The 25,766-nt window shown below is 49.2% G+C and overlaps 1 protein-coding gene across 2 annotated transcripts in view; it reads right to left on the bottom strand.

Moving 5' to 3' along the window:
• Positions 1 to 5,198: 5,198 nt before the first annotated feature.
• The window catches only part of ANO10 (anoctamin 10), a 281,214-nt gene continuing 260,646 nt past the window's right edge, over positions 5,199 to 25,766 (bottom strand). For both annotated transcript variants that reach the window (XM_082639734.1, XM_082639733.1), the window contains exon 13: positions 5,199 to 5,565. In XM_082639734.1, coding sequence (XP_082495860.1) covers positions 5,497 to 5,565 — 69 coding nt within the window. In that variant the 3' untranslated portion in view covers positions 5,199 to 5,496. The remainder of the gene's footprint in view (positions 5,566 to 25,766) is intronic.

The raw sequence follows: 25,766 nt of genomic DNA on the forward strand, positions 1-25,766 counted from the left end.
GTAAGGCATTTGGAGTCAGGGGCTGAGACCTGGTCTCACAACATGTCTCACAACGGTTCCAGCGTGCCGAAGCTTCCCTGGGACCCACTGTCTGGGAGCAGATTAGGACCGAGGAAGAAGCGTCTCTCGGCCCTGGGATGCCTGTGGTGTGTTAAGGAGTTGGTACCTTCAGCGTGTTTGTGTAGGAAGCATGGCAAATACCTGGACCAGTGGGCACACGGTTTAGATGGGAGTCAGCACATCACTGGGTCGGTTCAGGTTATTAACGCAGATCCCTACCTGCATCCTTCCTTCAGTTGTGGCCCAAATGCCAGGGGCTGCTCATCCAGGGCACAGGCAGGGCGTCCCGGCTGGCGGGCAGTCGGGCAGGTCCTGGAAGGCAGTTGGTACCATGCTTGGTCTCCTCGTTTATTTAGCTGACTCCATCTGCAAAGAGCCAGCCCTGTGGTGCCAGTTTTTGGCCTTGTGTTCTGGGATTGGAGGGGCAGAGATCACTGTAAGTGGCTCTTCAGCCTCCCTTAAGGTGGAAGCATATTTGTTTCCTGTTTTTTTGTGTGTGTGTGGTAGGCGGGCCTCTCACTGCTGTGGCCTCTCCCGTTGCGGAGCACAGGCTCAGCGGCCATGGCTCACAGGCCCAGCCGCTCCACGGCATGTAGGATCTTCCCGGACCGGGGCATGAACCCGTGTCCCCTCCATTGGCAGGCGGACTCTCAACCACTGCGCCACCAGGAAAGCCCTGTTTCCTGTTTTTGAGCCAGACAGCTGTGTAAAGGGCAGTGTGAGTCTGTGTCTGCACTACTGAGTTGCCCTCTGGTCCTTTGTTTGGCACTTTGATGATTTTCCTGGTCCTGAGCAGATGACTGCCTTCACACCTTGGGCCTGTTGGACACCTGCCGGGGCGGGGGCAGGGGGGTCGTGCTCCCGCCACGAGGGTCAGCAGACCTGGCCTCACCCGGCTCTGCCCTTCCCGCGTCCTCCTGCCTGGGCCGCGGTGCTCTCGGCTGTGCACAGTGGGTAGCAGAAGGAGCCACGTGATCCCGATGCTTTGTGCCGCGTTCTCTCCGTCCTCCCAGGGAGTTCATCGGCAGCCAGAAAGGTCCAGAGAGGAGGCCACGTGTCATCTGCATGATCTGTGCCACAAGCTCAAGGGAAAATGCCATCGTATCTCTTTTACGTTCGTTGATCACGTGAGGCTCACGCACCAGTTAGCAGGAAGCCCGGCGTCCCTTCCCTCCTGAATGGTGGCGGCTCTGCCCCTGACCTGCCCAGGTATCCCAGGGGCTTCCAAAGGGCCGTGGGCCGTGCCACTCATCCAGTGCCGGGTGTTGGAACTGGAAGGTCTCTCTGGTCCTGCGCCCCGGTGCTCCTCTGCCCCAGGTCCTGTTCAGGCCCAGGGGTGCCTGTCCAGTGCGAGGGAGGTCCTTGTTGCTCCAGATCCCTGCCAGACCGTGGAGGCCCCCACCTGGCACCTTGGTGACGAGGCAGCAGGGGAGGAGGCGGGCTCTGTGGGGCCGTTAGCGTCGGCCCCTCCTGGGGAGGAACTGGCAGGGCCTCTGCCCCCCTCAGCTCTCACACTCCAGAGCGTGCGGCGGGTGACCGCGTCCGTTGCAGGCATCCTCAGAGACGTGGAGCCCCAGGCCAAGCTGCTTAAACCCCGTTCCTCACGCCTGGGTGGCGGCACCCGAGCATCCGCACTGAACAGGGTGCAGGTGATTCTCTCTTGGGGGTCTGTGGCCACTCTCTGAGGCCCAGTTGCTGATGCCAGCCACACTGCCCACCCAGTGCAGGGCTTGGTTGGGGCCCCAGCTAGCTCGCGAGACCTCCTAACTTTGACTCTTAGGAGGTTGGGAGGAGCGTCCCATAGCCTTCCCAGGTGCCTGCTTGTACAGACACCAAAGACCACAGACAGGTCTCTCGTCAGGACGTGAGGAAGCGCCTTCCTTCCTCTGCAGAGGCTGTGGCCCCTCGTGGTGGTGACGCAAGGGTGCTCCCAGGCTGGAGAGTCCTGAGGACACAGCTGCCCCGGCAGAGGGGCCGTGTCTTTCCTCCAGTCCCTGGTGGCCCTGGAAGGTGCTGGTGGCTCCACTTCTGTCAGGTCCCCTCTCTTCAGGCCACCCTAGGGCGAGGCATGGGGGCATGGAGGGCAGTCCTCGGACTTGGCTGACCCGCAAGAAGCTCGCCATTACCTGCTGCTTGCCCGACGCCGGGGGCTGTCCTTGCAGGGCCGTGGGTTAAACTGGGTCAGGAAGAGTCTGGATCCCAGGGTTCTTGTTCTGTGGCCTTTGGTCTTCCGTCTTCTTGTTGCTAGTTTCCTGCTGGAAGGAGGGCAGGAGCTCCAGGGTCAGGGCTGATAGAGAGCTGGGGCCGAGGGCCTGGTACAGGCTGCAAGCACCGTCCTGGCAGATGTGGGCCACGCTGCTGTGAATTCCCTGAAGCCCCCTGTGCCTCAGTTTTCTCATCTATAAAGTAGGGACAATAGGAGGAAACTGAGGCCCAGAGGGCGTATCAAGGAGGGAAGTGGCCTCCGGCTTCACTGTAGGGCTGGGTATCTCTAACCATTTGCTTCTAGTTTCCTCCCCAAAGTCAGCAGCATAAAGATTTGTTCTCACGTCTGAGCTCTGGAGGTGCTGGTGGGGAGTGAGTCAGTATGGCCACCAGGGGGGAGAGAAGGGTCCACTGCCTGCCCCCCTGCCTGCAGCAGGCCCACCAGGCTGACCACAGAGAGTAAGGGGGCGCCTGTGTGGGGGGCACGGGCCCAGCCCCTGCCCTCGGAGGCCCAGTGAATGTCAGTGGCCCAGAACTGAATGTCATGCTGGTGGCCTGAGAGGGGATAGCCGGGCTGAGAAGTGAATTGGGCCAGGGCGCACTGGCAATCTGTGGACTCGGTGACAGTCTGTATTTCATGGCTTGAGGGAGGGTGGCAGTCAGGGAGAGGCCACGGCAGGCAAGGAGCGGCGCTGCGACCTGGCTCTGCCCCAGAGAGCATCCCGCCCAGTGAGGGCCACCTCTGCGGTCGCACACGCCTCGTCTCGCTGGGACCCTCCCAGCAGGGTCGGTGGGATGGGGCTTGTGTGGGAATGGGGGCATCACCTGTCTCCAGCTCTCCCCAGGTGTTGAGGCTCTTCTCTGGGGACTTGCCCATGCAGCGGCTCCTCGAGAGCCGCCTGGTGACTGGGCTTGGGTCCAAAGACCTGGGGTCACTGCGGTGTGGGCAAGGCCTCACGCGCCCTGAGAACCGGGGTGGGCTGTGTGCACAGGAGAGCGGGTTCCTGGCCGCCCGCTCCCTGCTCGGTCTGGAGACACTGCCGCCTCGGTCTCCTGCTGGCGCCGCCATCTCTTTATGCACCTTTTCGTACCCGGGCTTGGGCTCCTGCCTCACTTGTTCCAGGTAGGCGGTGCCTGCAACTCTTGTCCACTCCATGGGGGAAGGCGGGCTAGGAACGACGAGAGGAGGGCTCTCCCTCAGCCGGAATCCTCGGGGTGTCTGGGAGAAGTGGGGAGCAGCGCAGGGCACGTCCTGTGAGTCACCACAGAGGCCGGAGGAAGTGCAGCTGGGTTGGGGCTGGGGCACGAGGACCCCAGGGCTAGCAGGGCAGCGGGGGCGCGGGGGTTGGGTCTGAGGCTGGGGTGAGGCTGGAACAAAAGGGCAGGGCCGAGCCTGGGAGGATGAGGCGCTGCCGGGCATCCTCCTCACGCACGGGGGCCGGTGAGCAGTGGTGGGCAGTGTCATCCTGGGTGTCTCCCTCAGGTCGGTTAGGGTGACAAGGGACTACGAGATGTGCAGTGAAGGACACCTTGGTTTCTTCCACCCCTGCTCCTGGGCACCTGCCACGAGCCAGACGCCACCGACTCCAAGCGCTGGGACACAAAGAGGAGTTCCAGGGGCCTAGCGGGCCTACGCGGCATCTCCTTCCTGCCAGCCTCCCTCTTGTCTCCACCTGACCGGCTCCCACGTCCATCCTCCTCCTCCCCGAGGCCCAGGAACCCGCCCCAGTGAGGTGGGTCCCTGCGTCCAGGCTGACTCGGTCCCGTTCCCCCTGAGCATGGCTGGCTTAGTTCTGGGTAAGTGACATGGTTCTGCTGCGTCAGACTGAGGAAGGGCAGGGGGAGGCTTCTGGGAAAGACAGCTGTGAGCGCAGGGGGCCCGGGGTCCGCACTGTCGCAGGGCGAGGAGGGCCAGCCTGGAGGCAGCTGTGAGCCCGCCGGTGGGGAGGTGAGCTGATGGGGTCCACCCGGAACCCACCGCCTCACACCCAACCGCACTCATGTGACTGGTCCCCAAAACCCGCTCTGGGGGAGACAGCTGGGTCCAAGGACCCACCTGAACTTTCTCCTTTCCCAGCAAACACAGGCGCCCAGGCTGGAATTGCAGGGAAGCTCTTGGCGGTTCAGGACTGGAGTGGCAGCTACCGTTCCCTGGTGTTTTAAGACAGGAGAATGTTCTAGAAAGTATTCATCAAGCATGGAACCACCAGTGAGTACTTGTGCCATGCAGGGCTTAGACCAAGGGGGCAGGGCAAGGCTGACCACAGGTGTCCATGCTGGCAAAGACAACAGTCTGGCAGCACCTGCTGAACAGCCACGTGGTGCAGACGGGGAGCTGGGCTTCCAAAAACATGCGTGGAGCGGGCCTGCCGTGGCCACCCCGGTCTTGATGTGAAGGAGGGAATCGAGGGTCCAGGCTCGGAGCGAGGGACACGGGTCTAGACCTGCCCGCCCTTCCCGGCCTTCCCCAGATGGGCCCCGTGTCCTGGCTATGAGGGCCCCAGTGGGGCGGGGCTGGCTGTTGTCTGGAGCAGTTTAAGCAGCTGGTGGGAAAGGAAGCCAGGCCTGGCCCGAGCGGGGTGGTCCCTGGGGCTGGACCAGAGCCAGGAGCCCGGAGGGCAGTTCCTGGGGGGCCGGGGGCTGCTGTGCAGGTGAGGGAGCTGCACCCCTGCGGGCACAGCCGGGACAGCCCCCCAAGGTGTGGCCCGGCCGGCCAGCGGTGCTGAAGGCAGCCCAAGCGGCCCCTGCCGCGCACCCCCAGGGAAAGCCCAGCAGCAGCAGAACCTCCCAAGGACCCCTGGGGCTTCCGCACGCCTTGGAAGCAGCCCAGCCTCGAGGCGAGCCCGGCCCTCGGCTGCCCTGGTGGCTCCCCCTTCCACGACCCAGCTCGGAGCAGACGGGCTGCTCCATCCACACACGGAAGGAGGCGTCAGGCGGGCATGAGGCCTTTAATAGCTTGGTGACCTCTGTTCCGTGAATAAAGGGTCTGTGAACATAGAGCAGGACAGAGCCAGAGAGAGGCACCTCGTGTCGTCGAGCGTCGGAAACGCCACCTCGGTGGACGCCCCCACCTGCCACCCCAACGGGCCAATGGTCACTGTGAAGGCGACCCGGGGAGCTGGTGGTTCGTCCATGTGCCAGGCTGGGCAGCGGCAGCTCCAGAGCAAGGTCGGGCGGCGGGCTGCGGACGGGGCTCCGCGCAGGGAGGGCGCCCGCTGGCTCCACCGGCCCTCAGGGTGCCTCCTCCTTCCCACCTTCCCTCCAGTCCTCTTTCAGGTTCTCGGCCACGCGCTTCATCTGCTGTTGAGAGAACACAGGACACGCTGAGTCACATGAGGCTGGGCGGTGGCGCCTCAGGGGCGGCCCAGGCCCCGCTCCGGCATCAAGGCCTGGTGCGGCGGGAGTCCCGCTGCTCCGGTCCCGGGCCCCAGCCGCCTCTGTGACCTGGGTGCTGGACAGCGTGTGGAGAGCTCTGCCCTAGGTACTGAACCAATGAATAACTCCTTTGGGATTTGGCTTACAATACACACGGAGACTTTTTGATAACAGCTGTTTACTTATGGAGAAAACAAGACTCTGAGCACAAACGCTGCTGGTACCCGGGTACCTGGCTGCCCCTCTTGGGAGCCCCAAACACCACACGGGCTGGACACGGCGCACACTCCTGCTGACTTTCGGGGAGAGGAGGCCGATTCACAGACTGCAAGTCGAATGCTTCTGCCTCTTGCTGCAACCTGCTTCCCTCCCCGAAGGCTCCTTTAGGCTTGTAGCATCTCAGGAGGCCCCCGTCACTCCAGTAAGTCCTCCTCTTTTCTAGCCTGTTCTGCCTTCCGCAGGACCGCGTCGAGATGGGCTCCCGGCAGCTGGCCCCTATCCATCTGGGCTGGGGAGGGGCCTGCCTGGGTCTGGGGGAGCAGGGTTAGGGGACGGCTCCTGATGGGGGAGGTGCCGCGTGGGGACGGGCTCTTCCCACAGCCTTTGAGCGGGCGCCCTCAGCTGTTGGGTTTATGCGACCTTCAGCCTGACGGGACGGCAGAGACGGTGTGATTTAGCTCACAAACCTGGAGAAGCAGAACGGCCATGCCACCCGAATCCCCCCAGAAGTTAGTTTGTGCCTCTGCTACCTTTTCCGTTACTCATGTCTCCCGTCCTCTCACGAGCCCACTTCGACTGTCAACTCCTGATGTAAAATGTAGTATTTCACCCCAGATTGCACTTCAGACTCTTGCAGCTGGTGTCATTTAATACTTACGAGACCTTTAAACATGTCTATTTATGAGAGACGGAAAGGGGGTGAGGCACAGAAGATGAATCTATTTCCTGATTTGACAAGTAACCGTAAGAAACTAAAAGTAAAATAAATTAAACTAGCATCAGAATGAGGATACGATATTCCCTAGTTGTCATGGAATCTACCAGCCACACTTGCCCTCCACACCGGGAGGACAACCATAATGGGTTTTGATTGAAAGGAGCCTTCCAGGCTCCCTGTGAGCTCCGAACAGCACTCCCCCATCTACGTGTGTGGCTGTGGACGGGGGAGCCCCTTGGCGTCAGGCCAGAGCGTCCCGCAGACCTCCCGGGAGGGGCCCCTGCCCGCAGCGGCCAGGCCGAGGGGAGCCATCTAACAGGCCCTCTGCCCTGAGTGACCCAGCCCCAAGTGACCTAGCTTTTCGGAGATGCCTCTTCTTTCACGTCCCAGGTTGGGGGTTTGGCCCAGGCCGGGGAAGAGACTCAGAACCCACTGGGCTTGGACGACTGCCCACCTGCAGTGCCTGCCCTGCTGAAGGCAGCTCCTGAGGGTAGCGGTTCCCAGACGTCACGGGCTCGTCTACACTTAACTGTGCTGCTGGAAGCAAAGGTAGGAACTGGGGCAGGGACCCCCCTGCCCTCGCCCCCGGCCCCTCATGCCTCAGGCAGTCTACGCAGGAGCTCCTGTCTCCACTCGTGCCCTTTCCTCGCCTGTCCTGGAGCAAGGCTGCTTCTGAAGCTGAAGAGTGACAGGCCCCCAGGCCTCTGGGTCGGGCCAACCCCACTCCACCCCACCGGCTGCCCATGGCTGGGTCCCTCAGGGCTCGATCTGCCTCACAGAGCTCTGTGATCCCCAAAGGCAACGTGGCCCATGGGGGCCGGGAAGGCTTATGCCCCCATGACCTCTACCTGGCCTTCCTCAGCACAGTGCTGAGGCCCTGGGATGTGGCAGGGAGCCGGGGCTTGGCCTGTCTTCCTGCGTCTCCTGCACCCCGTGGCTCGACACGCTGCACAGGGGGCAGGACCAGAACTTAAGACCTGTAGCTAAAGCCCAAAGAAAAACCCCAGCAGCTAAGAGGAAACAAACTGCAACGGCCCGCCTGCCTGAGGTGAAGAGTTCAACTGGATTTGAGGTCGGTGAGCGACGCTGTAACCTTTCCTGCACAAACGGGGTAGGCCTACTCGGCTCCTGCCTGAAAGATGGGGTCAGATGCCATCTAGCCTCGAGACAGCTTCTCCTGGGTCAGCCAGCCACTGCCCACTGCTCTTGGGTCTGGATCCCCTCAGTGTGCGGTCAAGTAACTTGTAATGAAACTGCCCCCTGCCCCAGCGAAGCTTTCCACATCCTCGCCTACTGGTGAAATGGTGGGCATTGGCAGGATTAACTCCAGAAGCACAAAATTGCTTCTCTGAAGGAACCCTGATGATCATTTGGTCCTGTGTCCTCAGATCACTTAAGGGTCCTGAGACCTTGTTAAATGCAGACTCTTGGTCCCTCCCCAAGATGCTAAGATGCCGTCATGCTGGCTTGTAGAGGGACCCAGCAGTCTCTGAACTTTTAGCAAGCCCTCGAAGTTTCTCCGTGGACAAACCCAGGGCGGGGAGTCACTGGTTTGCTGTCTGCCATCCTTCACCAGCGTGCAAGCTGGCGTCGCGGGCCACGCTGGGCAGAGCCAGGCCACCGTGTGTGCTCTGGCTGGGGGGCGCCGTCCACTCAGGGCCTCACGCTACCTCCTAGAGCTCAGCTCTTCAGCGTCTTCTCTTTAGCTGCCCTGCCTGGAGGGTGGGGTGGGAAGCAGCAGCAATATCCCCTTGAAAAAACTGGCTTCTTTGGGGATTCTTAGATCAAAACCTTATTAAAAATACAAGCAGGATAAAAGTCCTGACTTCTTCCCCATAAAAAGCACCAGAATGAAGAGAGAACGAAATTTTCCTCAACTTATGATTCATTAAAACACTCATGCTCCAAATTACTCTTAAAAAGCACAGACTGATTTTTGGCATCATTATTAGCAATGATTATACAGGTGGACCTTGTTTCATTGCTTCACAGAAATTGAGTTTTTTACAAATTGAAGGTTTGTGGCAATCCTGTGTCGAGCAATTCTATTGGTGCAATTTTTCAAACAGCATTATTTTTTAATTAAGGTATGTACATTGTTTTTTATAGACATAATGCTACTGCACACTTAATAGACTACAGTACAGTGTAAGCATAACTTTCATATACGTTGGAAAACCAAAAATTCACATGACTCGCTTTATTGCAGTGGTCTGGAACCAAACCCAGGGTATCTCAGAGGTCTGCCTGTAACAGGAACCAAATCACTAAGCATGCTGGCCAAACATGCAGCTTAACCTGAGAAAGGGTGAGTAACCAGATCCCCTTTTCCCTGTGGAGAAGTACAGAAATGTGTTCTGAGACCTGCAATGCTTCCCACAGTCCTCAGACGGGGCTTCATCCTCCCGGACTTGTAGCAGAGCCTCTCCTTTGCTGAGCCCATAATCAGTTTTGGGATCCTTCTACTCACCTCGCTCAGGAAATCAGTTGATTACAGTATTGCCCAATTTTCAATCTGTTAGCAGCTATTCCATTACTCCTTGCCCCAAAGCAACAACCACCTGCCCAGAGGGACTCTATCTGGGCAGGTCTTGGCTGAGGACAGGCCAAACCTGTGCATTCATCTCTTCCTGTTTGTTTGCTAGAGGCCTCCAGTCTGAGTGCGGAGCTCAGTGGCTGGAGCCAGGCTGAGGGCCTCTGCGGCCAGGCCATCCCACGACAGCAGCTCAAACGTGAACTGGGTTCTCAGGTCAGTTCAGCTCAGCAACAGCACCTGGGGGACCAGGATGCCTGAGTCCTGCCAGCCTCAGGTGCGCAGTCCTGGTGACAGCACTGTCATCACCCGTCCCTACTTCCCCTACCCCACTCCGTTCTGATTTAATGGGCTGGGGTGTGGCCTGGGGATTAGCAAAGCTCCCCTGGGTGATTCTATCGCACTGCTGGAGTGGAGAACCACTGCCTGGAAGGAAGCCCCTTCCACAGTGGACGGGGCCAGCGGGAGAGGGAGCTTCCCTCGTGAACAGCTGTGCCCTCCCTCCCCATCCAGCCCGCAACCACAAGCATGTCTCCTCTATCCCGTCACTTGTTTGAGGTCATGTACTTAGAGTCAGGGCAAAATTAAGCAAGGGTCTGGCAATTCAGGTGAAAAGGGAAGTAGAGAATGGGCCTTTTGAAGTACCGCATTTTCACAAAGACGATTTTCGTCTGTTAGATCTAGAGGAAAGTCCCTCAAACAAGCAGCAGGCTGAACACGTTCGGAAGTAACAGTTAAAAACTCCAGATCTGTCCTGGGCCTGGCGATGCCATCAGGCTGACAACCCCAGGTAGTGGGTGGAGGGGCAGCACCAGCGGGGAGTTACATCCACGTCCTCTCCCTCTGGAGGGGTTGGTTCATTTTACTGTTTGACAAAATGTAGAAGTGTGAGATTTGCTGACACCCAAACAGGCCAGCGCTCTGAATCCCTCACCTCCCACCCCGGCCAACTTTTCTCCCAGTCGCCCCCATCTCAGGGACCACTACCAGCCGGCTACTCGGACCCAAACTGCAGATGTCGCCCTGGATGACTCTCTGCCCCTCCCCATCAGGTCCTGTCAACTCCACCTGCCAAGCACACCCCATTCCTCCCATCTCCTACCTTAGGGCTGTCGCCCCTGCTGCACCGAAACCACCTCCCAAACTTTCCCACGCTTGTGCAAACACAGCCCAAGCCACATTTTAAAACGGGACCAGAACATGCCACTACAGGGGTTTCCCAAAGACTCGAGACGAAAACTCAAGCCTCTACTTTTTTCTCACAGGCCCGCTGCCTCCAGTCCAGCTCCTTCTTCCCGCAGGCTCATCACCATCTGCCTTGCCTGCCCTGCCACTGAGCTTTGCTCCTCAGCCTGTCTTCCCCCAGAGAAGCTGTCCCAAATCACTTACCCCAGAGGAGTCTCCTGTCACCGTCACATCCCTCTATTTTAATTCCTGCACGCCACTCAGACCATCTGGTTTTTAATTGTCTATGTGAATTTTTTTTTTTTCTGCTTTAAACGTTCTATCCCATCTAGTACCTGGTCTCCTGACTCTACCCCCAGGGCCTGCAAAAGCTCTGGCACCAAGTTGGTGCTCCACAGATACCTGTGGAAGAGCAACCAAGTACAGCTCCAAGCCTACAGTAGCAGCCAGAGAGATGACAGCTCAGCCGATAATCTCATCAAGAACAACACAGACAGGTAAAGCCTCCCTTCTCATGGGTGTGTAAATGAGACATATTCATGTTCTTGAAGTCAGCGTCACTTTCTGGACCATAAATGTGCCAGTCACATGTATAGGATCATAGGAGACACACCGTAACATGGGCTGTATGTCAGAAGTTTCAGGATTTTGGAGTTCCAAACAGTTCCCTGCCCTGGTAAGAGTGCAGACCTGGGTCCAGCCCCTCAGGATGTCACCCAGTGGAGACAGGAATCTCATCCCCCCAAGCCCTCAGGGGTGGCTCTGGTGAAGCGAAGGTGGTATGCAGGTAGAGCTGGGTGGAAAGAAGATGACGGGAAAGTCAAGGGCCACCAGGAAAGTTGCCAGATCATCATCTTGGTCCCAGCTGGAAACCAAGACTCCTCCAAGAAGGTCCAAACCCAGCTCCCAGACCTGGTGGTCAGGCCCAGCTCACCCAACCAGTGAGATGCCAGTGTATGAGTTCATTAACTGCATGAGCTGATCCTGGGGAAGATAAATGTCAGTTCAACTTAAAAAAAAAATTAATGTCTACTTCTTAAATCATCTTTTGGGAGGAGGAGATCAAGATGGCAGGGTAGAAGGACGTGGAGCTCACCTCCCCCCACAAATATGTCAAAAATACATCTACAACGGGAACAATTCTCACAGAACACCAACTGAAAGTGCTAAATGAAAAAGTGGAGGAAGCAGCCCCAATTAAAAGAAAAAGAGAAGTCGCCTGAATCAGTGAACACCAACTGAATACCAACTGAAAGCAGGCAGAAGAACTCATACAACTAAAGCTGTAAGAAAGATCCCCATGTAACCTGGCAAGACTAAAGGGAAAAAAGGGGGGGAATCAAGGTGGGACCTGTGCTCCTGGGAGGGAGCCATGAAAGAGGAACGGTTTCCTTACCCTGGGAACCTCCTTCGCCGGCTGGGAGCTCAGCCAGGACAGATAGGTAGCTGAAGGGGCCTGGAATTTGCCCAAGACGAGTGTGCACAGGCTGGCTTGCTTCCAAGCAAGATAGAGAGGAACCGACACTGACTGCTGCCACGTCACCACACTTCTGAGCCCAAGACACGCACTAACTGGTGTGCACAGTGCCTGGGGGCTGAAACTTGGGCTTCAGCGGACAGACTCGAGGAAAGGACTTGGTTTGGCTATTTGGACATAGCCTGAAGGGCCTAGGATGTGGTCCAGGCCGCAAATGGGTGTGTGTGTGGGACAGAGCGTGGGTCCGTCAAGGGAGCCTCATTCGCACCATGCTCACAGCGGGCACAGCTTCCGGAGCTCCCACTTTGTGAGTGTGCACATGCCAAAGGCAGGCAGAGCTGACACAGGCGCTCTGGCAGTAGAGAGTAGGCCGATTTTGTGGGTGTGCACACCAGGTGGTGGGTGGCGTCACAGAGTTGCCTGTCCCAGCAAACAGGTCCTGCAGAGGAATACCCAGCGGCTCCTTTCCAGGGGGAGTGCTCCAGTCTCACCTACCTCACACTGCAGCTTAGAACCGGACCTGGGGGCTTTTACTCCAACAACTGGGGAGCAAACCCTACCCCCGACAGGGCTGTGACAACCAAAGAGGAAGCTCCGCCCAATATCCAGTGCAGGCTCTGGTCACCACAGTACCAAACACACCCCTTATCAAGGGGAAAATGGCCAGCACACTCTGAGCAAAGTCATGGCAGGCATCCACACCAAATACAGCCCTTGCATCAAAAATATTGGACTTACACAGTCTACAAAGGGATGCTCCCACATAAAAACAGCCTTTCAAGACCACAGTACATAACTGTTTCTCCTAAATTCTTAGCATAAGAGAAATGAAAGTAAAATGACAAAGCAGAGGAAGTACTCCCCAAAAGAAAAAACAATGAAACAGACCTCTCCAGTCTACCAGACCCCTGAGTTCAAAAAGGAGGAGGTAATAAAAATGCTGAAGGAATTAAGAAAGACTATCAGTAGAAATGGAGATCACTGTAACAAGGAACTAGAAACCATAAAGAGACAATCAAAATCAGACAACTCAATTGCCAAGATAAAAACCGAGCTAAAGGCAATAAATAGCAAACTAAATAATGCAGAAGAACGAAAAGTGATCTGTAAGATAGAATAATGGAAACCACCCAATCAGAACAGCAGACAGAAAGACAAATGAAAAAAATGAAAGCAACATACGAGACATATAGGATAATATAAAGCATGCCAATCTACACATAATAGGAATTCCAGAAGGCGAAGAAAGGGAAAAGTGGATCAAGATGTATTTGAAGAAATTATGGCTGAAAACTTTCCAAACCTAAAGAAGGAAACAGATACCCAGGTACAAGAAGTACAGAGAGTCCCACACCAAGACATATCATAATTAAAATGGCAAAAGTGAAAGAGAGGATTCTAAAGGCAGCATGAGAAACAGAGTCAGTTACAATGGGAGCCCCGTAAGGCTATCAACTGATTTCTCTACAGAAACGTTGAAGGCCAGAAGGGAGTGGCAAGCTCTATTCAAAGTCCTGAAAGGGAAAACTCTGCAACCTAGGATACTCTACCCAGCAAGATTATCATTTAGATTAAAAAAAGAGATAAAGAATTTCTCAATCAAAAACTAAAAGAATATAGCAATACTAACCCTATCCTAAAAGAAGTATTGAAAGGTCTTCTTTAAATATAAATGAAGCAAGAACCTATAAGAAAGGGGAAAATCACAATAGGAAAGGCAAATATATAAAAGGATTGAAGGTCAGTTAAATAAGCCAGTACATAGATAAAAATTTTTTTTTTAATTTTCTGAATGTGATTACAACTACAAGGAACAGCAAATGGATAAACATGAAGATGTAAAATGGACATCAAAATAACAAAATGTGGAGAAGGGTAGCAAGATAATGTACATCTTTTAGAATGTACAGCTTTCATGACTTACCAGTCTAAAGCAAGTAGTTATAGTTATGGGTTACCATACTTGAAAACCAGGGTAACCACAAATTAAAAACATACAATAACAGAAACATAGATCAATGGAACAAGAAGAAAGCCCAGAGATAAACCCAAGCACCTATGGTCAACTAATCTATGACAAAGGAGGCAAGGATATACAATGGAGAAAAGTCAGTCTCTTCAATAAGTGGTGCTGGGAAAACTGGACAGCTACATGTAAAAGAATAAAATTAGAACACTCCCTAACACCATACACAAAAATAAACTCAAAATGGATTAGAGACCTAAATGTAAGACCAGACACTATAAAACTCTTAGAGAAAACATAGGAAGAACACTCTTGGACATAAATCACAGCAAGATCTTTTTGATCCACCTCCTAGAGTAATGGAAATAAAAACAAAAATAAACAAATGGGATCTAATGAAACTTCAAAGCTTTTGCACAGCAAAGGAAACCATAAACAAGACAAAAAGACAGCCCTCAGAATGGGAGAAAATATTTGCAAACGAATCAACGGACAAAGGATTAATCTCCAAAATATATAAACAGCTCATGCAGCTCAATATTAAAAAAACAACCTAATCCAAAAATGGGCAGAAGACCTAAATAGACATTTTTCCAAAGAAGAAATACAGATGGCCAAGAAGCACATGAAAAGCTGCTCAACATCACTATTAGAGAAATGCAAATCAAAACTACAATGAGGTATCACCTCACACCAGTTAGAATGGGCATCATCAGAAAATCTACAAACAGCAAATGCTGGAGAGGGTGTGGAGAAAAGGGAACCCTCTTGCACTGTTGGTGGCAATGTACATTGATACAGCCACTATGGAAAACAGTATGGAGGTTCCTTAAAAAACTACAAATAGAACTACCATATGACCCAGCAATCCCACTACTGGGCATATACCCAGAGAAAACCATAATTCAAAAAGACATATGCACCCCAATGTTCAATGCAGCACTATTTACAATAGCCAGGTCATGGAAGCAACCTAAGTGCCCATCGACAGACAAATGGATAAAGAAGATGTGGTGCATATATACAATGGATTATTACTCAGCCATAAAAAGGAACGAAATTGGGTCATTTGTTGAGACGTGGATGGATCTAGAGACTGTCATACAGAGTGAAGTAAGTCAGAAAGAGGAAAACAAATATCGTATATCAACGCATATATGTGGAACCTAGAAAAATGGTACAGATGAACCGGTTTGTAGGACAGAAATTGAGACACAGATGTAGAGAACAAACATATGGACACCAAGCGGGGAAAGTGGAGGGGTGGTGGGGGTGGTGGTGTGATGAATTGGACGATTGGGATTGACATGTATACACTGATGTGTATAAAATTCATGACTAATAAGAACCTGCTGTATAAAAAAATTAAAAAAGACATACAATAGACTCACAAAAACCAATAAGAAAAGAACTCAACTGTAATACAAAAGAAAATTATCAAACCACAAAAGGAAAAACAAAAAGAAGAAAGGAACAAAGAAGAAATACAAAATCAACTGGAAAACAAGGTTTAAAATGGCAATAAATACATACCTATCAATAAATTATCTTAAATGTCTATGAACTAAACACTCCAATCAAAAGACATAGAGTGACAGATTGGATAATAAAACAAGAACCTACAACATGCTGCCTACAAGAGATCCACATAGATTAAAAATGAGGGGATGGAGAAAGATATTTCATGCAAATGGAAACAACAAGAAAGCGAGGGTTGCAGTACTCATATCAGACAAAATAGACTTTGAAACAAAGGCCATAAAGAAAGACAAGGACACTATAAAATGATAAAAGGATCAATACAAGAAGAGAATATTATACTTGTTATAATATTCTTGTTATTAATATTATATAGTATAAATGCATCCAATATAGGAGCACATAAATACATTAAAACAAATACTAACAAACGTTAAAAGGAGAAATTGATGGGAACACAATAATAGTAGGAGATTTTAACACTGCACTGACATCAGTGGACAGATCTTCCAGGCAGAAAATCAAAAAGGAAACAAAGACTCTAAATGACACAATAGAACAGTTAGACTTAATTGATATCTACAGGACCTCAGTCTAAAAAAACTAGAATACACATTGTTTTCAAGTGCACATGGAACATTCTCTAGGATGGACTACATACTAGGGCACAAAACAAGCCTCAGCAAATTTAAAAGGACAGAAATTATTTCAAGCATCTTCTCTGACTACAATGGCATGAAACTAGAAATCAACCAGAGAAAGAGAAATGAGAAAAAAATGACTACATGGAGACTAACCAACATGCTACTGAAAAACCAATGGGTCAGTGATGAAATCAAAGAGAAAATTTAAAAATACCTTGAGACAAATGACAATGAAAACACAACCATACAAAATCTATGGGCTGCAGCAAAAACAATCCTAAGAGGGGAAGTTGATAGTGATACAGGCCTTCTTCAAAAAAACAAGAAAAATCTCAAATAGACAACCTAAACTACTACCTAAAAGAATTAGAAAAAGAAGAAACAAAACCTAAAATCAGCAGAAGGAAGGAAATAATAAAGATCAGAGAGGAAATAAGAGATTAAAAAAATAGAAAAAAATCAATAAAAAACCAAGAGCTGTTTTTTTGAAAGGATAAACAAAATCAACAAACCTCTGGCCACCAAGGCTCATCAAGAAGAAAAGAGAAGAAGAAAGGCTCACCACAAAGAAGAGAGAGGAACCAAATAGATAAGAAATGAAAGAGGAGAAATAAGAATGATACCACAGAAATTCAAAAAACCATAAGAAATCATATGCCAACAAAATAGACAACCTAGAAGAAGTGGACAAGTTTCTTGAAACATGCAGTCTGCCAGAACTGAATCAAGAAACAGATAATTTGAACAGACTGATCACTAGAAATGAAATAGAATTTGTAATTTAAAAAACGCCCTGCAAACAGAAGTCCAAAACCGGATGGCTTCACTGGGGAATTCTACCAAACATACAAAGAAGAACTCATACCTATTCTTCTCAAACTCTTCCAAAAGACTGAAGAGGAGGGAACACTCCCAAAGTCATTCTATGAAGCCACCATCACCCTGATATCAAAACCAAAGATACTACCAAAAAAAGAATATTACAGGCCAATATCTCTGATGAATATAGATGCAAACATCCTCAGCAAAATATTAGCAAACAGAATGCAATGACACGTAAGAAGGATCATATGCCATGATCAAGTTGGATTCATTCCAGGGTCACAAAGATGGTTCGAAACACAAATGGATCAATGTGATACACCACATCAACAAAAGAAAAGTAAAAAACCACATGATCATCAAGAGATGCAGAAAAAGCATTTGATAAAATTCAACATCCATTCATGATAAAAAATCTCACCAAAATGGGTAGAGAGGGAACATATCTCAACATAATAAAAGCCATTTACAACAAATCCATAGCCAGTATAATACTCAATGGTGAAAAGCTGAAAGGCTTCCTGCTAAATTCTAGAATGAGACAAGGATGTCCACTCTCACCACTTCTATTTGACATAGTATTGGAAGTCTTAATAACAGTAATCAGATAAGAAAAAGAAATAAAATGGGAAGAGGTAAAATTGTCATTGTATGCAGGTGAAATGATACTCTATATAGAAAACCCTAGAGACTCCACACAAAAACTATTAGAACTAATAAATGAATTCAGCAAGGTAGCAGGATACAAGAACAATATACAGAAATCTGTTGCATTTCTTTATACTGACAATGAAATATCAGAAGTAGAAAGTAAAAAATAATTCCATTTAAAATAGTGTCCCCCCCCCCGCCCCCACCAAAAAAAAAAAAAAAACCTAGAATAAACCTAACCAAGGATGTGAAAGACCTATATGCTGGGAACTGTAAAACACTGATAAATGAAATTGAAGATAATACAAAGAAATAGAAAAATATCCCCTGCTACTGGATTGGAAGAATTAATATTGTTAAAATGGCCACACAACCCAAAGCAATCTACAGATTTAATGTGATTCTTATCAAATTACCTATGACATTTTTCACAGAACTAGAACAAATAATCCTAAAATTTATATGGAACCACAAAAGACCCAGAATTGCCAAAGCAATTGTGAGGGAAAAAACGAAGATGGAGGCATAACTCTCCCAGACTTTAGACAACACTACAAAGCTACAGTAATTAAAACAGCATGGTACTGGCACAAAAACAGACACATAACATCAATGGAACATAATAGAGAGCCCAGAAATAAACCCACACACCTAGTCAATTAATCTTCAACAAAGGAGGCAAGACTATACAAGGGAGAAAAGACGGCCTCTTCAGCAAGTGGTGTTGGGAAAGCTAGACAGCCACATGTAAGTCAGTAAAGTTAGAACACACCCTTACACCACGCACAAAAATAAACTCGAAATGGCTTAAAGACTTAAATATAAGACATGACACCATAACGCTCCTAGAAGAGAACATAGGCAAAACATTCTCGGACATAAATTGCAGTAAAATTTTCTTAGGTCTCCCAAGGCAAAAGAAATTTTAAAAAACGGGGATCTAATCAAACTTATAAGCTTTTGCACAGCAAAGGAAACCATAAACAAAATGAAAAGATAATCTACAGACTGGGAGAAGATATTTGCAAACAATGTGACTGAAAAGGGCTTAATTTCCAAAATACACAGACAGCTCATGCAACTCAGTATCAAAAAAACAAACAACCCAATCAAAAAATGGGCAGAAGACCTAAATAGACATTTCTCCAAAGAAGACATACAGATGGCCAGCAGGCACATGAAAAGATCCTCCATATTGCTAATCATTAGAGAAATGCAAATCAAAACTATAATGAGGGGACTTCCCTGATGGCACAGTGGTTAAGAATCCGCCTGCCAATGCAGGGGACATGGGTTCAAGCCCTGGTCTGGGAAGATCCCACATGCCGCAGAGCAACTAAGCCCGTGTGCCACAACTACTGAGCCTGTGCACCACTACTGAAGCTCATGCACCTAGAGCCTGCGCTCTGCAACAAAGAGAAGCCACTGCAATGAGAAGCCCACGCATCACAACCAAGAGTAGCCCCCCTGCTTGCCGCAACTAGAGAAAGCCCGTGTGCAGCAATGAAGACCCAACACAGCCAAAAATAAATAAATAAAATAAATAAAATTAAAAAAAAACTACAATGAGGTGTCACTTCACACTGGTCAGAATGGCCATCATTAAAAAGGCTACAAATAATAAATGCTAGAGGGGGTATGGAGAAAAGGGAACCCTCCTATGCTGCTGGTGGGAATGTAAATTGGTACAGCCACTAGGGAAAACAATATGGAGGTTCCTTAAAAAACTAAAAATAGAAATGCCATATGATCCAGCAATCCCACTCCTGGGCATATATCTGGAGGAAACCATAACTGGAAAAGATACATGCACCCCAATGTTCACAGCAGCACTATTCACAATAGCCAAGACATGGAAGCAACGTAAGCATCTGTCCATCAACAGATGAATGGATAAAGAAGATGTGGTACAGATATACAATAGAATACTACTCAGCCATAAAAAAGAATGAAATAATGTCATTTGCAGCAACATGGATGGACCTGGAGATTATCATACTAAGTAAATCAGAATAGACAAATACCATATGATACCACTTACACGTAGAATCTAAAATATGACACAAATGAACTTACCTATGAAACAGAAACAGACTCACAGACATACAGAACAGACTTGTGGTTGTGAAGGAGGGGGAGTGGGGGAAGGGATGGAGTGGGAGCTTGGGATTAGCAGATGCAAACTATTATATATAGGATGGATAAACAACAAGGTCCTCCTGTATAGCACAGGGAACTATATTCAATACCTTGTAATAACCTATACTGAAAAAGAATCTGAAGCTGTACACCTGAAACTAACACAACATTGTAAATCAACTGTAGTTTAATAAATTTTTTTAAACATCACCTTTTGAGCCTGTGTTCTCCGCATATTATTTGAGTTTCAGATTGAAATTTCCAAAAGTTAAAAGCACTTTAAAAGAAAACTTCGCAGGTATTTTGAGAATGCAACTTACTTTCAGTTGAGAGTGAGGGGCCCTGCAGAAGCCAGAGGCTTGCTTCTCAACCACCCTCAGGTGTGCACTCGTGCTGACGCTGCTGGAGCAGGGAGCCGTGCGCATCTGATTTAGCTACAGACAATCAGGGCTGTTAAAATCATTACAGATCTGCCAATGCTACAGGCCACAAAGGTGCACAGGTGGCTGCAAGGCACTCACAAAAGATGACAAAGCAAAACTGAGAAGAGGCTGACCCACCTCCCTGGGTTTGGGAAACATTATTAGGAACAAAAAGCCCTCATCAGAGCTGCTCATCACTGCTGTCCTTTCATACTCTACCAGTGGGTGCTAATATTTTCTCCAAGTTATGGGCACCCTACATGTGATCCTTCCCATTTATCCAAAATCCACACGAAATCACTAAGTGATAAGTCTAACAAACCCCTCCTTGGGCTCGCAGGGCCTTAGCATGGGGTGGACACACTCCCTACAGAGTGTTTCCTGCAGGCTGTGGGGCTCAGGCAGTGTCCCTGAGTCCCTGTGCTTCATACACATTCCTCTGTGCCAGCTTCATGGGAGTCTTGGTTACTGACCTCCCCCATCCCCATTTCCTGCACTTCTAACCAAGCTTGTATGTCAAAACCTCTTTTTTCCTCCTGCTTTGTTGATATAACTTTTAAGGTCTGTTACATTCTATTACCTGCATGTAACTTAATTTACAGTGACCACCACTTACATTACGTACTAGGCACTATTCTAAACTATACATATACTAACTCATTTGCTCCTTGTAACCGCCCAATGAGAGGCACACCATTATCAACAATTTAAAGATGAAACTGAGGCACAGGGAGGTTGAGAAACCTGCCCGAGGTCACACAGCTCAAAGGAGGTTTGAGCCCAGGCCATGTGGCTCCAGAGCCCAGGCTACTAACCTGCGGCTGCCCAGCTCTTGCCTGATGGTGCATCCCAACTCTGTGCTGGTTTTGGACTATTATAACATCACCCCATTATCCACTGGGTTCACCTGTGCTGTGAGATTCGGATTTGGATGGACCACACTTCCATCCTGTGAAGGTTTGCCTGTATTTTGGAAATTCTTGGTGAGGCTGAAATCTTGTCCTGTCCCACCTGGCTCAGACATTTTTCTGCTTCGGCTAAATCTCTAAACCAAGGGAATCTGGCTCTAGAACACATCATGTTTACCCTATTCTGACCTTTAAGCACAAATTTAAGCAAGATTTTTAAAGTTGCCTAAAATTCTGGAAAGGAAGTTTAAGAGTTAATTAAAAAAAAAAACAAATCCTTGTGAGTATGTTTTAAAGAAAGGCTTCTAAAGAAAGGCAAAGAACAAGAAAGTATGGAAAATGTAGTGGGGAAAGTTAGGTGGCAAAATCACAAGCACTTGAACAGCTAAAACATGGAAAAGAAAGCTGGTGATGGGTGAAGAGCTTAAGAGAGCAACTCCAACAGAGGGAAATGTAAAGAATGAGCAAACCTAAACCTGGCAACACAGTGCAATTTACTAAACACATAAAGAGGGAGCAGAAATGTTCATGAACTTTCCAAGAACAAGGAAGGTTATGATCAGCGACATCTCCTTTACTAGATGAGGAGAGAAAAGTGGTAACGGATGCTGCTTAAAAGGCAGCTGAGTTGAACGGATGTAATTTGGAAACATCCAGATACAAGAGTGGAGAATAAGAGTTGTGGGCTCTGGAGGGCCTTGAGGACATGCACAAAGGGGGACAGTAGAGCAGTGGCTCGAGGCCAGGCTTCGGCTGACAGTGCCTTAACCCTGGCCACTCAGGGGCCCAGAGCAGTTGGTCCCGTGTAGGATCAGGTCAGAAGGCAGACGGAATTTGTAAAAGAGAAGTGTAACTGGAAATAAAAAGAATCAGTGTCCCTAAGATCAAAAACAAGCTATGACTAATCATAAGGAAATAAAAATTTTATATATATATATATATATATATATATATATATATATATATATCTCACAATTAATACTTCTGGAACATCGTATCACGTAATATGCATTGTGACCACAAAAGAAGGTGACAAAGGCAAGAGCGACATGACAAGGATGGCCCGAGATGGCAGGACAGAAAAGACAGACAAAGGTGACACCAATTCTGGGGAAGAAAGGGAAAAGAGCATTTCGTATTTTGGCAAGTATTCATGTAAAAATAGTATAGTGATCAGTTTACCCCCAAATCAGAGGACTAATGCCTAAGTTTCTTTTAAAAATTGAGTTAGTTTTTTAAAGGCATCACTCAGTATAGTAACTAGATCTCTAGGTGTGACGTTATTTTGCAAACTGAAATGCAGGAGGAAATCCTCCGTCCAGGTTCTGCTACAATATGGTCCTGGGCCATCTATCAGAAGAGAGAGGTTGACAATCTGATATGTTACCATCAGCCCATGATACTGACACATTCATTGATGCTACCAGGACACTAACCCAGTTGTTCAGATCATCCAGATGACCAACGGCATCTGTTCTGCAGGAAGTGCTTCCTGGACAAGACTTTCACAGCATCACATGCTCAGGAACCAGCCTCCTCCTGATCTGAATGCAGGCAGAGGCCTGGGAGAAAGGGTGTGCTGGGCCTGCAAGATACCTCTCCCTTCGTGTCTGGAAGCCTGGGAGCCAAGGACGGAGGCAGTGTTCTCCTGCAGCACAAGTTTGTCGAGGTCAGGAAGCCCCATGCGTAGCACACAGGTCACTCAGGTTACCTGGGAGATGAGACCCAGAGGGGTCTGTAACCAGCCAAATCTGTGACAATGATCTTGGTCAGTCCTCATCTTTAATGTGTCCTAAGTTGATGGGCAAGAACGCTCCAGGGCTCAGGGTTCAGGCTGGGGGACGGATGTGAACAGGCACTGACACAGAGGGATGACAGGCACCAACCCACAAGGGGAGGCTCCAAAGAACGCCCCCCCCCCCCACCAAGCCTCCTTCAGTGAGTCCCAAGTCTCAGAGTATGAGGGGATGCAATTTCACTGCGGCATGAAAGATAAACCCAGAGTTTAGAAAAATAAAAGGCTGAGGTAAACAGTTCACTAAACGAAATGTAGGAAATAGTCCACTGCCCACGCCAGGGTTTCAACCAAAAAAAAATTTTTTTAATTTAAAATAAATATTTTTCTTAATATCAAGGGGGAATAGCATTTAAGCTAAGAAAACACTGATGGTCACCACTAGGAAAAAGACAGCAGCAGGAAAGTGTGAGTGGCTGCACCTGTGCCCACGGTGTCTGCACCCCTTTCTGGGCACCTGCCTGTGCAGGCACTTGGGCCCTTGCTCCCTGCAGAGGGGGCTCCCGCCTGCAGAAACGCCTCACCCGTCACCCCTTGTAAGATGCAGGCATGACTTCGGGCCGCAGAGAAAGCACTGGAGTTCCCCATCACCCTTGGGATCGTCCCCAGCAGTGCTGGGTTTTCTCCCCACCTAAACAGGGTGTGGCCCTTTGAAAAACACAAACATCTATGTCCCCCATTCGTGTCATCTAATATCTCAAAGTTAACATTATGACAAAACCAAGCCAATAATCATAATATTGACTATGATTTTATTGCTTCCATGCCCAAGAGATGAACATGTACCCTCCACCCCTGGGGCGGCGGGTCCTGTCCCGTGGCGGGTAGGAATGGCCACCTGGGTGCCTGTGGCTGCCGAGTGGCACTGCCTGGGTCAAGTTGGAGCCAGGAACAGCTGATGGTCATGCTTGATCTTTCTCTCCAAGAAAAACACCCTAAGTGCTAGGCAGGGACTCGAGCCTTCATCCTCTTGATTTCCTTTTGCTCAGAACAGCTAATTCCCACTGATTCCCACCTCTACGCCTCACGAAGTAGGATTAGTTCCGGCTTCACCCCTACGTCTTTCATTCCACTTGAATTCCCCATCACCTGCATCCCTCCTGGGTGAGTGGCAGGCCCTGTGCCCAGTGCTGACGGCCACACAGGCTGATGGCACTGGCACGGCCCACTCCTCACTGCTCCATCACAGGGCCCTGCACACACCTGGGCAGCCGGTCAATAGTTTCGGACATCTAGAACTGAAGTGACATAATGCTGTCCCAGTTGGTGACAACAGGCCACTGAAATCTGTCCGGAGTCCCCATAGCACCGACCTGCAGGGGACATATCTGTGGGTTTCCCACTTCCCCTTTCACACTGACATCTGACACTGGATGCTAACGTTTCTTAGAGGAACAGGCCATAACGATGTGTGTGCACAACAGAAACACCTGCGTGAGGACAGCAGCACAGCTCTGTCTGTGAAGTAGAAATGATTTCTTTGCAGATGTGTACTCTAGGTCTTCGAGAGCAAAGAATCCAAGATCCCAGTGTGATCAGAGCCCAGAGCCTGCATGAAGAAATCGGAGCATTTGTGGCTGACACCTCCCCCACCAAGTACAGCCTACTCAAACCACAGTGGGCTTCTCCTGGGTGTGCGAGTGCTTTGGCGAGACTTTGCCTGTGGCGTGTGCAGTGTTAGATGGGCTGAGACGGGATCTTCAGAATTGCAGTGATTACAGAATTTCACTGAAACTAATTATGGAATCGATCATGGGTTGACTGCCTAGTGCATTACACACGTGCCCCTCTCGGCCTTGAAGGGCAGTGCTCCCAGGGTGCCCAGATGGGAGGGAAGTGGGTCAGAGCGAGGCGCTGCGAGACCACATTGCAGGTGCATGAGCTCGTCTCTGTTTCTGACCACAGTCCCAAGGATCTCTGCGGTTCTTTCCAAAATAATGGAAATACAGTAAAAGCAAATTTATTATTCTGGATGTACTATCACAGGGTCATACTTTGTTCACCCAATGGAAACAGAAAAGTTCTGATTTTTCTTAGGCCCAAAACACATGGGTGAATTTAGAAGATGTTCTTGGTTCTCTAGGTGAGGCCAGTATTACCAAAATTCAGGTGTGTTATTGAAAAGGACATTGTGAATTCAGAAAGAGAGTAAAAGCTAGGACTAAAATATTGTAGCTCTATCTACAAGGCACATTCAGAAGAGTGTACTTAACAGGGGAAGAATCAGTAAAACGCACTTCGTGAGGCTCTTAAAATCACCTCAGAAAAGAAGCTTCATTCCAATTCCACCTGCTTCTACTCGCCGCTTCTAAGTCTAAAACGTGGCTGTAGTTTATGCTTCGAGAGCAGCAATGGCTTCCTTCTCTGATTCCATGACACACTTTTCAGAGACTGGAAAGTTCTAGAAAGACAGCATCTAGCCCATGTGATCAGTGTTCTCTTTAGTCCAACCTTTGGAAAAAGAGATCCCAGTCACCATTTAGGTTAAGCTGTCAGCCAGCACAATCCTGCTTAAGCCTCATACTTAGGTTCTGACAAAGGTGCTAACCAAAAGTCACACTATTTCGAGTTGGTCAGAACTCAACCTCCTTGCTCTGTTATTTAGAAACACAAGCTGATCCATCCAGCAGGTGTTGAATTAAACATGTCTTCAACTGTTCAGTTCTTCCTCTACCATTAATGCTGTTTTCTAACATGAAGCCAAGAAGAGCAGGAAGCATACGAGATAAGCTGTTTGCTAACAGGGAATCCCTCGGTAAAAGTCATAAGCCACAGATGCTTTTTGCCTGTTACCCTGAACGACCTGCAAGTCATTTTGTTAAGATGGGATAAATGTTTCAGGAGCACGTGGCCAGGTTTGGGTGAAGTGATTCTGAGTCACCTAGCAAAGCCCACGGCTGATTCACAGTTAAGTTATGCAGCTCTAGGAGGGGGAAGCAAACCAGTGTTTCCGTAAGTTGTTTTGGACAAGTCAAACAAACAAGCTTGCACCAAATTAATAATTATGCTGTTGTTCCAGGTTGTGGGTATGTATATTTTTTCACCCTTTGAACCAAGCATTCCAGGTAAGTACATGGCAAGCCACACAGATAAGTGCTCTTACTCATATAGGCTTAATTAAGAGGGCATGAAAACCATTGGAAGGGAAGAGAATAACATCCATAATGA

The sequence above is a fragment of the Mesoplodon mirus genome (genome assembly GCF_964341445.2).
Source record: "Mesoplodon mirus genome assembly, chromosome: 12".
Classification (NCBI taxonomy): Eukaryota; Metazoa; Chordata; class Mammalia; order Artiodactyla; family Ziphiidae; genus Mesoplodon; species Mesoplodon mirus.